The 13,798-nt window shown below is 47.1% G+C and overlaps 1 protein-coding gene across 7 annotated transcripts in view; it reads left to right on the top strand.

Annotated features, from left to right (window-relative positions):
- Window positions 1–13,798, top strand: part of ACTR3B (actin related protein 3B) — a 77,763-nt gene that overhangs the window by 48,576 nt on the left and 15,389 nt on the right. The window contains exon 10 of one of the 7 annotated variants that reach the window (XM_075922775.2): window positions 10,865–13,288. The exons of 4 other annotated variants lie outside the window; for them this stretch is intronic. In XM_075922775.2, the coding sequence (XP_075778890.2) occupies window positions 10,865–11,017 (153 nt within the window). In that variant the 3' untranslated portion in view covers window positions 11,018–13,288. Of the gene's footprint in view, window positions 1–875; window positions 5,212–10,864; window positions 13,289–13,798 lie in introns of those variants that run through there. 2 more of the 7 variants (XM_075922776.2, XM_075922777.2) reach the window with 2 other exon arrangements.

The following is a 13,798-nucleotide window of genomic DNA, read 5'->3' as shown; positions in this document are numbered from 1 at the left end:
AGAATGCCACCTCCTGAATTGCTAGTACCAGTCTCCTCCACATGTAAGTGCTTCTTTTTTGGGGTGGGGAGAGAGAGGGCTCCCTGGCAAATATGGATCAGTTCCATGCTGAATTAATCTGAGGTCTGTCAGGATCATAACGCTATGACTTGGCTGCATGCAATAATGACTACCGGGGTTGCCACTTTGTTAGTTCATAAAAGCTACGGCTGGCAGCTATTTCTGCATCAAAATCAACCTGGCAAGTCACCTTTCCTTGACTAAGTCACCAACTAAGATATTTTTGCCTTCTCCCCCCGTTTACTTTACTTCTTATACATAGTACTGCCAAGTTGGTTTTTTTTTAAATCCCTATTACTCCAGCTTAACTTTATTTCTGGGAAGTATTGATTCCTTTGTTTATACATAAAATTAATAGTTCCAAAATAATGGATGAGAAGTACTGCTCTTTCCTGAAATGGAGGAATATAGATAGGTCAACAGAGACTGGAAGCAGAAAGAAGATATAATATAGAGGCCTATTGTTATGATTTTATTTCTGTACTTGGAATAGAGGAAAGGAGAACAGAAGGAAACTGAAAGGAGATCTTTGAGGCGAACTACCGGTTCAGAAATCATATTAGCAAGTGGGGGGTTTTATTTGGTGATTATGTAATAGAGCTTTCTTCCCTTCTGATTCTTTCTGTGTATCTTAAGTATGTCTAGAATGCATCTAGAATGCAGCAGTAACCTAGATGCTAAACACAGTAATGTAGATTAGTAAAGGGGACACTGTTAGTAGATCACACTCGTCTATTGTTCTCTTCCCCCATTCTCCATTCTTTTCCTCTTCCCTCTCACCGTTTTTCACTCATACAGATTTTCCATTTTGGCAGATAAGTCTTACTAAGATCTTCTGTGCTATGCAGCCCTTTCTCATTGTGTGCTCTTTCAGAAGGCAGAAATCCCACGAATGACCGACAAGAGGTGCTTCTTCCACCATGGCTCAGTCAGGGCAACTAGGGACAAGTCCATCTACCAGTAGAAGCTTCCAAGTAAAAGTTGAATTCAGATCTCCCTGAAAGACATAGCTCATTCTTAAGGGTGGGCCCCAGACTTGTTGATCCACTTGCAGTTTTTGCCTTGTTGAGTAGCCATGATTATTTTCACCCTTTCCATTCTACTGGTTTCCCTCAGTTTATACTTTTTTATTCTTTTATATTAATTATTTTGAAGTCAAAGTTGCTGTCTGTAAAAGTAGCTGAAGAAGGAGAGACCAATAGCCTGGAAAATAAGTTGGGCTTGGCAGAGGAATGTAAGTTTGTCTGAGTCACCAGGTAAATAGTAAGTGCACTTATTTTCAGTTTTACACCTCTAGTCTACACCGGGGTTTGAAAAACCCACCTCTGCTTTTTATAGTTGCATTGCTCCCTGTTGTCTGTACATGGCTATCACTGATGTTATTATTGAATGATAATATTATTGGATATTTAAAACTAATAAAATAAAGTTCTTCTTCACACAACACATAGTCAAGCTGTGGAACTCCTTGCCAGAGGAGGCTGTGAAGGCTAGGACTATAACAGAGTTTAAAGAGAAGCTAGATAATTTCATGGAGGTTAGGTCCATAAAAGGCTATTAGCCAGGGGATAGAAATGGTGTCCCTGGCCTCTGTCAGAGGGTGGAGATGGCACGAGATAAATCACTTGGTCATTGTCTTCGGTCCACCGCCTCTGGGGCAACCTTTTCTGACATTGGTAAACCTCATTCCACAAGGAATAAGGCCTCTTCCGAAATAGCTATTTTGGAAGAAGGCATGTGTGGTTGCGGCACAGGGAGTTTTGTTGGAAAAAAAGGGGCCTCCAGGAAATCCACAGGTGCCCTGCTGGCCACTCCATCCATACTCCTCAGAACCCTGTGCATCAGGACGGTTCCTCTTCCTCTGCATCTCCTAAAGCTGCAGACACAGGGGAAAGCACTTATGGCAGGAAGCTGGCCCTCCAGCCACCCCACAGCTGCCAGTACCTGACATCTGGATATCATGGCAGACCCCCAAGCTCCCCAAGAGCCCTCTGCCCATCCCAGGGAGCATGCAGAGGGCTCCCAGGAGCTGCGAAAGGTGCATGCTGTCCTAGTCTGGGGCAGAGATCCCGGCCCTCATCGAGGTGCGGGGTGAGGAGGAGAACCTGCAGGATCTCCGCTCCAGATGGTGTATCGCTGACATATATGGCCAGATGGCCCAATAGCCTGGCCACCAAGGGCCATACCCAGACCCAGGAACAGATGAAAGCTCTGCCAGGCCTATGCCAGAGCAGGGGAGAACAGCTCATGCTCCGGGGCAGAACCCCACTCCTGCCCCTATTAAGAGGACCTGCACCACATCGTGGGGGGTGTTGCACCCCTTCCCCACTCCACTTGACGCTGGAGACACCCAGTGTCACCTACCCAGGGGTCCCAGCCGAAGAGAAGGAGGACGTGGCCAGCGTGGTGACCATGCTCACGCTGGAGCCATTACGCCATGGTTTGGATGTGTCCCAGGCATCCTCTGAGGCCGGGGAAGGATCATCAGGTGAGTGGTCTTAGTTTTCTCACGCAGACAGGGTGGGAATGGTGGGCACTGAGGGGCTGTGGTGTGATCGTCACTTGGCCTTCTCAACCTGGGCATCGCGCTGCAATCTGTACACTTGGATGTATGTGCAGTGCCAGTCTGTGCCACACAGCTCCAGGAGGCAGCATTGAGCACCCCTGGGCTCCTGCTCACAGGCTCTGGGGACGCTGGCCACACTTCTGACCCCTGGGGAGGGGAGACATCCTCCTACCATGAACCACTGCTAGAAGGAGGCTGGGGACAAGGACACACACACACATGCACACATAGAGACTCTGGAGTGCCGCCCATGGGCATGCCTGCATGCTCGAGGTAGCACCCATGCCTGGGGACAGTGTTGCAAGGCTCAGGTGTGTGTGCTGTTCACCCTGTCTCTCCCAGTGGCCAGGGATACAAGGTCTCTCCCCTTGGGATGCCACCATTGCTGTAGCTGATGTGTTCATGGCACCGATTGAAGGCCAGGCAGCTCAAGGCCCCCCCTCCGCCCATTGGATCCAGGGTTCCTGGCAATTTACCATGCCTGCTTGTCCCTGGGACGTGTGCGGGTGGGAAGCATGGTCCCCTGGGGATGTCTGGGCCCCTGTAAGAAAGAGCCTGCTGTCCAGGCCACACAAGGATGTTCCCAGGACATCACCTTCCTCTGACCTGTGAGCTGAGACAAACAGTTCCCCAATGAAGACAAGGCTTCAGAGACAGTGTCTCTAGGGATGACTGACCATCTCTCTTTATTGTTTCCAGCCATGACAGTGGCGCAGGCTATGCTTAGCCACCTGACCTCAGGGGAGCCGCAGGCACTGAAGGGTCCAGGATGACATGCAGTGGTGGAGAGACATGTGGACTTAGTTGCTGCAGCAGACACTCAACATGTGCGAGACTGTCCAGGCTCTCCTGACCCACCCAGAGCCAGCTCCTGCTCTTACCCCTGTCCCAGTCCCCGGTCCTGCTCCCCTTTGCATTCTAGCCCCTGCCCCCCCTCTCATGACTGACCCTGCTCCAGCCCTCCCTCCTGCTTATCCTCCTAGCCTCCCCGGATCCTCACACCTTCGAAGTTGCTGAAGTCCCCGCACAGGGGTTGGTATAGGAAAGGCAGAGAGGGGCAAGGCACAGGTCCATAGCGGGGAGGCCCTGGAAAGAGTGTCACTGGGGTCCTTGTGAGAAACTCTTCCTCAGGGCCTCCTGGATGCTTACCCCCACTTGATGAGCCTGGCGGATGGCAGATGTGCGTGGCTGCTCAAAGGCCCTGCACTCCTGCCTGCCCTCTGCCCCCCACCATGGAAGGAAGGCCTCCCCCTTACTTTCCACTATGTTGTGTAGCACACAACATGCGGACACCACCTGTGGGATGTTCTGCTCCCCCCACATCCAGGAGGGTCAGGAGGCACCTGAGCCTTGCCTTCAGATGCCTGAACGTGCACTCTGCCTGCGTGCGGGCCCTGCCCAGGTGGGCATCTAAGCAGTTCTTGCTGAGGTCAAGGTGGCTGGTGTAGGCTTCTTTAGCCACAGCATGAGGGGGTAGGCCACATCTCCCATGAGGCGCAGTGGCATATCCATGTCCCCGACCCTGATGCTGGACTCAGGGAAGAGAGTGCTGGCCTCCAGCTTGTGGAAGAGGCTGGAGTTTCTGAAGAAGTGGGTGTCATGCACCTTCCCTGATCCCAAGTGGATGACCTTGCGCAGGAGGATTGTGTTGACCTGCAGAAGGAGACAAACAAACAAATAAAACAGAATCAAAGGGATGCCAGAGCCCTTGGGAGGTCCCTGAGCCTTCTACCCCTTATTTCCACAAACACCCCAGGAGACACCTCCTATGAAGCCCGTAGGACTGTGAGAGAGCAGAACTGCAGAACCACCTGGAGAACCCCCTCTTTCCCTAGGGTCCCCCTTTTTAGTACTCCTCCCCTACCTCCAGGGACTATAGCACAAGAGCACCATAGCTGCATGACAAGGGCCCCAATGGTTTACTTCCCCATGCCGAACTGATTCCTGATGGATTGGTAACTGCCTGGCGTGGCGAGCTTCCAGAGCATGATGGCAACCCACTTCTCCAGGGGCCTGGCAGGTTGCATCTGCCATGTGAGAACAGAGGTGAGCCAGGCATATAGCTCCAGGGACGACTCCTTCCTCATTCAAAAGTTCTGGAGCTACTGCTGGTCATCCCCGCTCCATGATGAGCCAGTCTCACCAGTTGGTATTGATGTCCAGCTGCCAGAAGCAGCACTCCATAGTGGGGTGTGTCTGAAAGAGCTGCACTCCCAGACACATGTTGAGGGTTTCCTCAAGCAGCTTGGGTTTGTGTTCCTGCAGGGCTTGGAGGGCAGCCTGCAGAAAGTGCTGCAGAAACTACAGCACGACAGTCAGAGGCTGTTGCATGCCTAGAGGTAGCTCCAGCCCCATAAAAGGGTGGTGGGCAACCAAAGCACGCAGTGGAAATGCTTTGCTGTCCCGCAGGGAGGTAGGCAAGCAAGCAGAAGAACCTGAGAAATGGCTGTACTGGTTGGGAGGTCCCTTGAAGCATGCATCTCAGCCTCAGGCAGCAGCTTCACGAAGTCACTGCTAACCTAATGCCCTGCCTGAACTGGTTCTGGGTGGTCTTAAATGTGAGAGAGAGGGTATGTCTACACTACCCCGCTAGTTCGAACTAGCGTAATGTATGCATACCGCACTTGCTAATGAAGCCCGGGATTTGAATTTCCCAGGCTTCATTAGCATAAGCGGGGAGCCGCCATTTTTAAATCCCCGCTGCTTCGAACCCCGTGCAGCGCGGCTACACGGGGCTCAAACTAGGTAGTTCGGACTAGGGTGCCTATTCCGAACTACCGGTACACCTCGTTTCACTAATTGGATGCTATTTCGAAATAGCAAATTGCTATTTCACTGCACTTTTTGTGTATAGATGTGCTATTTCGAAATAAGCTGTTCTGGTAGATATCTTCCAGAATAGCTTATTCCAAAAGAAGCATGCAGTGTAGACATACCCTGAGTGTTGTGAAAGGAGCAGTAGTCAAACATCAGACCAATCGTGAATTATGGGTATAGGCAGAGTAATTTTACAAATGCACACACACGGGAACTTCTTAATCTTTTAAAAAAAGAATATTTCTGTTGGTGACAGGTGGCTTCAGGACTTTCACAGCATGCCATTGTTCTGACCTTTATGAACTGCCTCATCTTTGCTTAATTAAATTCCATCTCACATTCTCTATTTTACCTTCTTCCAGGTTTTGGGTGGCTGTTTTAATCTCATCTGACCAGGAGGCTGGGATTGATTGGCATATCTGTGCCTGTGTTGGTCAGCAGGAGGGAGTCTAAGTGTAAGGCAGCTGGCATCCCTATCTCTCATTTTTTTTCTTCCTTCCTATTTTCTCTCATCTCCTGAGAACAAATGTGTGGAACCGGTAGGGGAAGCATTGAAAAATGTTCAAGTTATGTAACCACCTGTAACTAGAGATTACCCCCAAAAGATCTTGATTTAATATGATGAATTTAGATCTGGGTTTATGTAGTCATTTTAATACCCATAGCGTCATAAGTATAAATAATGTAATACATTTTTGATGGACAATCATTATGAAAAAACTTAAACAATAAATAGTCTGGTAGCACTTTAAAGACTAACCCGACTACCCCTCTGAAGCTTTTGAATGATTATGAAGTTAACTGTAGAGCATTATGAAGTTAACAGTGTGATGCTGTTGCAAAAAAAGCAAATATGATTCTAGGTTGTATCAACAGGTGTGTTGTAAGCAAAACTCGTGAAGTCATTCTGCCGCTCTACTCTGCACTAGTTAGGCCTCAGCTGGAGTACTGTGTCCAGTTCTGGGCGCCACATTTCAAGAAAGATGTGGAGAAATTGGAAAGGGTACAGAGAAGAGCGACAAGAATGATTAAAGGTCTAGAGAACATGACCTATGAAGCGAGGCTTCATGAACTGGGCTTGTTTAATTTGGAAAAAAGAAGATTAAGGGGGGACATGATAGCGGTTTTCAAATATCTAAAAGGGTGTCACAAGGAGGAAGGAGAAAATTTGTTCCTTTTGGTTTCTGAGGACAGGACAAGGAGTAATGGGCTTAAAGTGCAGCAGGGGAGGTTTAGATTGGACATTAGGAAAAAATTCCTAACTGTCAGGGTGGTCAAATATTGGAATAAATTGCCAAGGGAGGTGGTGGAATCTCCCTCTCTGGAGATCTTTAAGAACAGGTTGGATAGACATCTGTCAGGGATGGTGTAGACGGAGGTTGGTCCTGCCTTGAGGGCGGGGGGCTGGACTCGATGACCTCTTGAGGTCCCTTCCAGTCCTATGATTCTATGATTCTAAGTCTGACATATTCAACTATAGTCATTGTAGTCATTGACAGTTTCAGGGGGTTTAATGGGAGGAATGGTGCTAATTAGCAGAGATTCTGAAATTATCTACCTTTTTCTTTTTTAAAACTCTCATTCTGTCTTTAACGTCTACCTGAGCATATAGCTGAGATAGTGTCACATTTCAGAGTGCAGTACAGACCGGTGAGGTGGTGTCACCACCTTCCCTGCAACCTGGGATGCTTCCCAACGCTTAGCTGTTGTGGCTCCCGACCCAGGCCTCTTACAAACAGCCTATCAGTATGCAGGTAACACCCTGAATGTTAATCAGCATCGCCAACCCTAGCAGCCTGTCAGCAACATATCAGTTACATTCTGGCTTCTAGCAGTCTTGGCTACTACCTACAGTGACCCCAACACATTCCCAATCCTGAATTTTCCCCAGAAATATGGTCTACACTGTCTAGCCCTCTCTTTATCAATCCAGGTATTATTCAAGAGTTTTCTAGTTTAATTGGCATTACCAAATACAGTGAAACCTTTGTTATCTGGCACTCTGTTAACCACAAAACTTTAACTGGCATTGCCCCCAGCCACAATCCTGTCACATCTTCAGGCGCACAGGCCTGGCTTGGTTTACCATGATTGGCTTAACAAGTTTGTATTTAAGAAGTACTAATCATTTTTAACTCAAAATAGAAATGTGAGACCAACTGCCTCACACTACAAAACTACCAATATTAAAAACTTGACTTTTACTATTATTGTCCATTGGTTTTTCATAGGTTGATGGGACCCTCAGATAACCAGAATTTGTAGATAACTGGAAGGCTCTAATCCCCAAGCATGCTGGAAAACACAGGTTTTCCTGTAGTTCAGTTTTAAACACAGTACTGGATTCATTTCGATTTAAAAATATAACAAGATTAATTAATTACGAAGAGTGATTTTAAATACCAGATATTGGAGTCAGAAATGGTGTCAAGAAAATAAATATTAAATGTTCTCCACCAGCTACAAAGTAGCTAGACGTGGTTCAGGATGGAAAAAAAATCCTTACCACAGGTTCTTAGTTTCAGGGGCAACAAACCAGGAGTCAAAGGGCTGGTTCTTTTGCTGTCTTAGATGAGAGAGAAAGAGAGAGAGAGAGATGAGTTGGGATTTTTTTTTGCTCCTCGCTTATGATCTGGTCACCCTTTGGCATGCACTTTTCTGAGGATTACCCCTCAAAGCAAAGTTCATACAACCAGTAATGAAGGTTACAGGGCAGGAGTGAGCAACAATTTTCAATGGGAGGGGTGTCACTCCAAGATTTTGGCAAGTGATCAAAGGCTGCACTTCTATGGAGAGGTTGTGGCCCTTCTATGGAGGTTGGGTGCAGAAGGGAGCTTGGGTTATGGGACTGGGGTACAGGAGGGGGTTGTGGGGTCTGAGAGGGAATTTAGGTGAAGGAAGGTGTTGTGATGCACAGTTCAGGAGAGGGTAATGGTGCAGGAGAGGATTCTGATCTAGGGGAGGGGCTCCAGGAGGGGGTGCAAGGTCTGGGAGGGAATTGTGACCTGGGTGAAGGGGGTGCAGAGGGTTTGGGTGGTGACCTGGGTCAGGGGAATGGGGTTCAGGGTCAAGGAGGGAGTATGGGTGCAGGAGGGGATTCTGGCCTGGGGGAGGGAGTGTAGGAGAAGGGTGCAGGGTCGGGGATGGAGTTGTGAGCTGGGAGAAGGGGGAAAAAGGGGCACAGGGGGGTTGGGTAGTGGCCTGGGGCAGGTAGTCAGAGAGGAGAGAGAGGGGGGGTGGGTTGCCAGAGGCAGGCTCTGGTTGGGACGTGCTTACCTAGGCAGGGCTCCCAGCCAGAAGCCCTGCAGAAACCTTAGGCAGACTGTCTGCCGCAGTCCAAGATTGCTTGCTGCTCCATGTGGCTCTGCTCTGGGCATGGACAGGAAGGAGGCTTCCTGCAGTGCTCCTGCCCTCCAGCAAAATTTCTCAGCTCCTATTATCTGGAAACTGGCCAATAAGAGATTTTCCTGGGGGCATGGAGGCCACATGCGAAGACTCCCTTCCTCCCTCCCAGCTGTCCGAAGTGGAGAGTAGCTGTCTGTTTAAAGCATGAGCTGTTCTCTGCCTAAGGGTTTCAGCAAGGCAGCTGCGGGCCAGATCTGGTAGCTTGTCAAGCTGGATCAGGCCCGCTGGCTGCCTCTTGCCCACCCCTGCTACTAAGAGTTTAGTAGTGAAGGTGGCTCCGTGTTCTTTCTGAAATACGGATGTGCGTTGTTTCCAGCTACTTCTTCTTGCTGTCTCCTAGACTCTGTTTACTACTTTTATGTAAATTGAAGTAAAATTTACTCCTTTGTTTAGGATAGACCAGTTTAACCAATTTTGCTTAGTCAGGGCAGAGTGGGTTTGAACATGTACTATCATCATTATAACTCATAACTTTACATATCATGTCACTATGTACATTTCACCATAATGTTATTGACTAGCAAGATATTAATTTTCAAACAACACTGCACAGGTTATATTTTGTACAAGATTATTACAGTAGCATGTAGGTTGTGTATACAGGGTTGTTTTCGGTTTAAAATGGGCAGTGATCTCTGCTCTCAGTTTAAGGTCATAGGGTGTACTATCTCCCTGTTGCTGGATTATGGGATCAGCATTAGCTGTGAGTCTGTTCTGTTATGAGATTTGAGCTCTAGCTCCCAACTGAATTATCCTGACACCTATCTGAGCATTTGGTAGCACTGTCTGCCTCTAAGCTAGAGAGTCATGTCTCTCTTCCAAGCTATAAGGTACTCTCTACAATATGTGGTAGGGATGTGATCGTGTACAAGGTTAAATAGTTACATTCAAGCCCCCTCCCTGCCCGTGCTGCTGCAGGCAGGAGCCAGTGCTTGTGGGGAGCCAGCAGCAGCACAGGGTGGGGCAGGCTCCCTGCATATACTGGCTATGGCTTGCACCCCCATGCTACTGCCTCTGATACAGAGGAGGCAGCGCTGGGGTGGGAGAGGGGAGAGAAGGAGGTGACTCTACAGGAGCTGGTGCATGCAAGAAGCTGACTTAAAAGTTGGCTCCCTGCCCACACTGGCTTCTGCAGAGCCGCCTTCCTCCTGCATGTAAGCATCTAACTGCTGAAAACAAGCGTTTACACACTTGCAACCTCCCCCCCACTTTTGAACATCCCTAGTATGTGGCATATAGGAGTTCTACTTGTGCTTATGTGTTGGCATGTAGAGAGTTAAGAGCAATTATGAGTGAGGAAAATTTTCCTCAAGTTTTTTCTAACATATCAAGTCATTTATAATCCCTTTCTGAAGGTGGCTTAAGCAAACCAGAATAGTAATAGAGATGAAGCCATGTTAGTCTGGTTCTAAAATCTGATTTGTCAATTTTATGTGTGTTCACTTTTTTTGATTGTATCCCTTTCGTATATATGGTCATGCCAATTTTCTTCCACAATTTGATCTGAGGAAGTGGGTCTGGCCCACGAAAGCGCATCACCTAATAAACCCTTATAAAGATATAAAGATAATCTAGTTATCTTTAAAGTGCTGCATAGTCCTGTCTTAAGCAAACCACACACTGAATAATAGGTAGGTGGCACTGTCTGACTATCATACTGAGGATGTCTGCAGCTCTGATACCTAAGTGTGGAGATTTGTGAAATACAAGTGGGGAATTAGTCTGCAGTGGTTGCCAGTTCAACTATTACCAGTTTTCTTTTTTGTATTTTTGTTTCTTCCTAAACTACATGAATCTTTGGAAATGTTATTGAAAACTCAGCTAATCTGTGCTTCGGTAGATAGAAATCCACAGTTGGCAGGTTAGTGGAAGTGTATAGTAGGGAAGCTGGCGGTGGGGTGGGGGGTTACTGCTGGTAGTGAGGCTGTTGGGTCCATGTCACATCATCTCTTGGCACTGAGTCTTGGCCATAGAAGATAAGCAACTTATGTCTGTTTTTCTTCCCACTACTCACAGGGGCACGCCATCCTATCAGCACTGTTAACAGTGCAGCCACTAAGGAGCATTAAGGTGGAACCCTTCTTTTCCTCTTCAGTGACCACTCTTGAAAGAGAGCCTGTGTCATTTCCTTGCTACATGGCGAACAGCCCAGCTGTTGGGAGAGATTAGAGATGGCTGCTGTGGCCTCCCTGTGCTGAGGAGAACAGATCTTTCTCAGCTCCAACTTCCGCTTTTTCTCATCCAGAGAGAAGTTATATTCATTTCCCCATTGATCTGTGCTGTATGATAACATCCTGCACATGGATGTCTGAAAATGGTGGTAATGGAGTCATGCTCCAGGTACAGTGTGTTCAGGTGTTGCATAAAGAACCTAAGACTTGAATTACCCATACAGTCTGGATTTTTTCAAGGCTTCTGTTTGTGCCAAACTCTGGTGGTTTTACAGTTCAGACAAATGGGGACTGGGATTGAGCAATTATTTTAGTTTGATACAACTGAAGTTTGGTCCCTATTAACTGTTATGAAGAGTTAGTACATGATCCATTTGCATCACCTGAACCTTTGCTGTTACAAATTATAAATGACTGTGGTCTTATTAAATGATAATCAGCTTATACAAAATGTAATGTAAAAAGTAGGTTACACTTTACATTGTTATTTGGGATGAGCTGAAACGATCTGTATCACCTTAGAATTTGCTGATAGTTAAATTGATTCTGCGGTAATGTCTGAATTTATTTGGTCATTTGTTCAAATATTCTACAGTTTAATTAGACTTATTAATGACATAGAGTGGTTACAGGGTTGACAGACTCTGCCACTCTTAATCGTTAAGAAGAACAGGTGAGGTGATGCTCTTAAGGTACATCTATTCCGGAGATGGCAGTGTCATTTCCAGGATGGTTGGATGTATCTGCACTAGCGGGCTAAAGACAGCAGTGAAAATATGACTGCACAGGCAGCAGGACAGGCTGGTTGTCTCAAGTTCCATCCCATCTGAAACTTCTAAGTGTATATTTGGGGCAGCTAGCCTGTCCTGGTGCCTGATCAGCTGCTGCTACATTGCTGTTTTTAGTGTGTTCGTATGTTGTGTCTACTGGAGCTGGATATTACACCTACTGCCATAAGTATTAAACATTTAGTGTAGAGAAGTGTAATCTTCCACTGCCATAAGTATTAAGCATGTACTTTTAGACATAAATTGACAGGGCTTAAAATTTCCTTAAAAGTCAAATTTAGTTCAGAAATAGTGTTGATTGCAAGGTATCTTACTATACATGCAGTATAGTTGTACTAGGATTTTAATCCCATAATTAAAATACAGTATGGGTACATCTAGACTACAGGCTTTTGTCGACAGATACTGTCGACAAAGCCTCTGTCAACAAAGAGCGTCTAGACTACAGCCAGTTCTGTCAACAAAGCAAGCGGCTTTTTTGACAGATCGTCTAAAAGCTCTCTTTTGAAAAAGCACAGTGTGGATGCAATAGCACCTTTTGTCAACAGAACTCTGTTGACAAAAGGCGTTATTCCTCATAGAATGAGGTTTACTGTCATCGACAAAACTGCCGCGTTCTGTTGACTTACTGTCGATTGAACGCGGTGGTAGTATAGACGCAGGTATAGTTTTATTTTGTCAACAAAACCCTATAGTCTAGACACACCCTAACAGTAGTGACATGGTTTAGTTATTTTTAAACACATTGTTTTCCTGCATTGAAGTTTCGAGGGAGGTGCCAGGGTAGTTGCTATTGTGGATTTATTAAAAACAAAAAGCAAGAAAACAATTTAATTTATTTTTGACTTCTCTAAATTAATTAAATATAACAATATACAGTGATCACATTAAGATTACAATAGAAATTAAATCAATAGATCAGTAGTCCAGTTTCTCTAGGTCATCAATTACTACAGAGATTGTTACATCAGTTTATAAAGTGAACATAAGAATGACTTCCTTAATTTCCCTGTGAAGTATTGACAAGCACCTTTCTTTTAAATTAAAAAAAATGGGCTAAGTGTCTGCTAAAAGCAGAAGCTGTAGCTGTGCTGTTGTAGAGTAGATGATTCCTATGATGACAGAAGGGGCTGTAGCTAGATTCTCTTGCTTAGTTGTAGACTTTAGGCTTGGCTTAGCTGATGGTCAGACTTTCATTTCTTCTCTGGATGGATGGTCCAGGGAAGAGAGCAGGATACAAGTTGAGGTATTGGTGTAAGACAGTGGTGGGCAATAATTTCTGATGGGGGCCACTCCAGGGTTTTGGTAAGTAGTCGAAGGCTGCACTTTTCTATGGAAGAGATGCGGGGTCTGGGACGGAGGTTGGGTGCAGAAGGGAGCCCAGGGTAGGGCACTGGGGTACAGGAGGGGGCTGGGGTCTGAGAGGGAATTTGGGTGAAGGAGGGGATTGTGATCTAAGGCAGGGGATTGGAGGCAAGGTCTGGGAGAGGGTATGGGTACAGGAGAGGGTTCTGGCCTGGGAGGGAGTTGTGACCTGGGGGAGTTGGGGTTCAGAGGATTTGGGTGGTGGCCTGGGGCAGAGAGTTGGGGTGTGTGGTGGAGGTTGGGTGCCAGAGGCAGGCTCTGGACAGGAGGTGTTTAACTAGGCAGCTCCTGGGCAGCAGCCATGCAGGACCCTGAGGCAGGCTTTCTGCTTGTTTCAGTCCAGGGCTGCTCAAAAGGGCTGGCTACTCCTTGTGCCTCTCTGCTTCATGTGCTGGGGGTGGGGGTGGGGCTTTGTATGCCGCCTCTGTCCCCAACACAATTTCTCAGCTCCTGTTGGCCAGTTTCCAGCCAATAGGAGCTGAGAAATTGTGCTGGGGGCCGAGACAGCATGCAAAGCCTACTGCTTCTCTCCCCCCCCTCCCCCCCCCCCCCCCGGTGCCTGGAGCAGAGAGCCACACTGAACAGCCAGCTGCTTAAAGTAGCATGGAGGTGATTCTGTTCCTGAA

Source organism: Pelodiscus sinensis, chromosome 2 (genome assembly GCF_052426305.1).
Source record: "Pelodiscus sinensis isolate ZL-2025 chromosome 2, ASM5242630v1, whole genome shotgun sequence".
In the NCBI taxonomy this organism is placed as follows: domain Eukaryota; kingdom Metazoa; phylum Chordata; order Testudines; family Trionychidae; genus Pelodiscus; species Pelodiscus sinensis.
The sequence above is the reverse complement of the archived record's forward strand: the minus strand, read 5'-3'. Positions and strand labels throughout refer to the sequence as shown.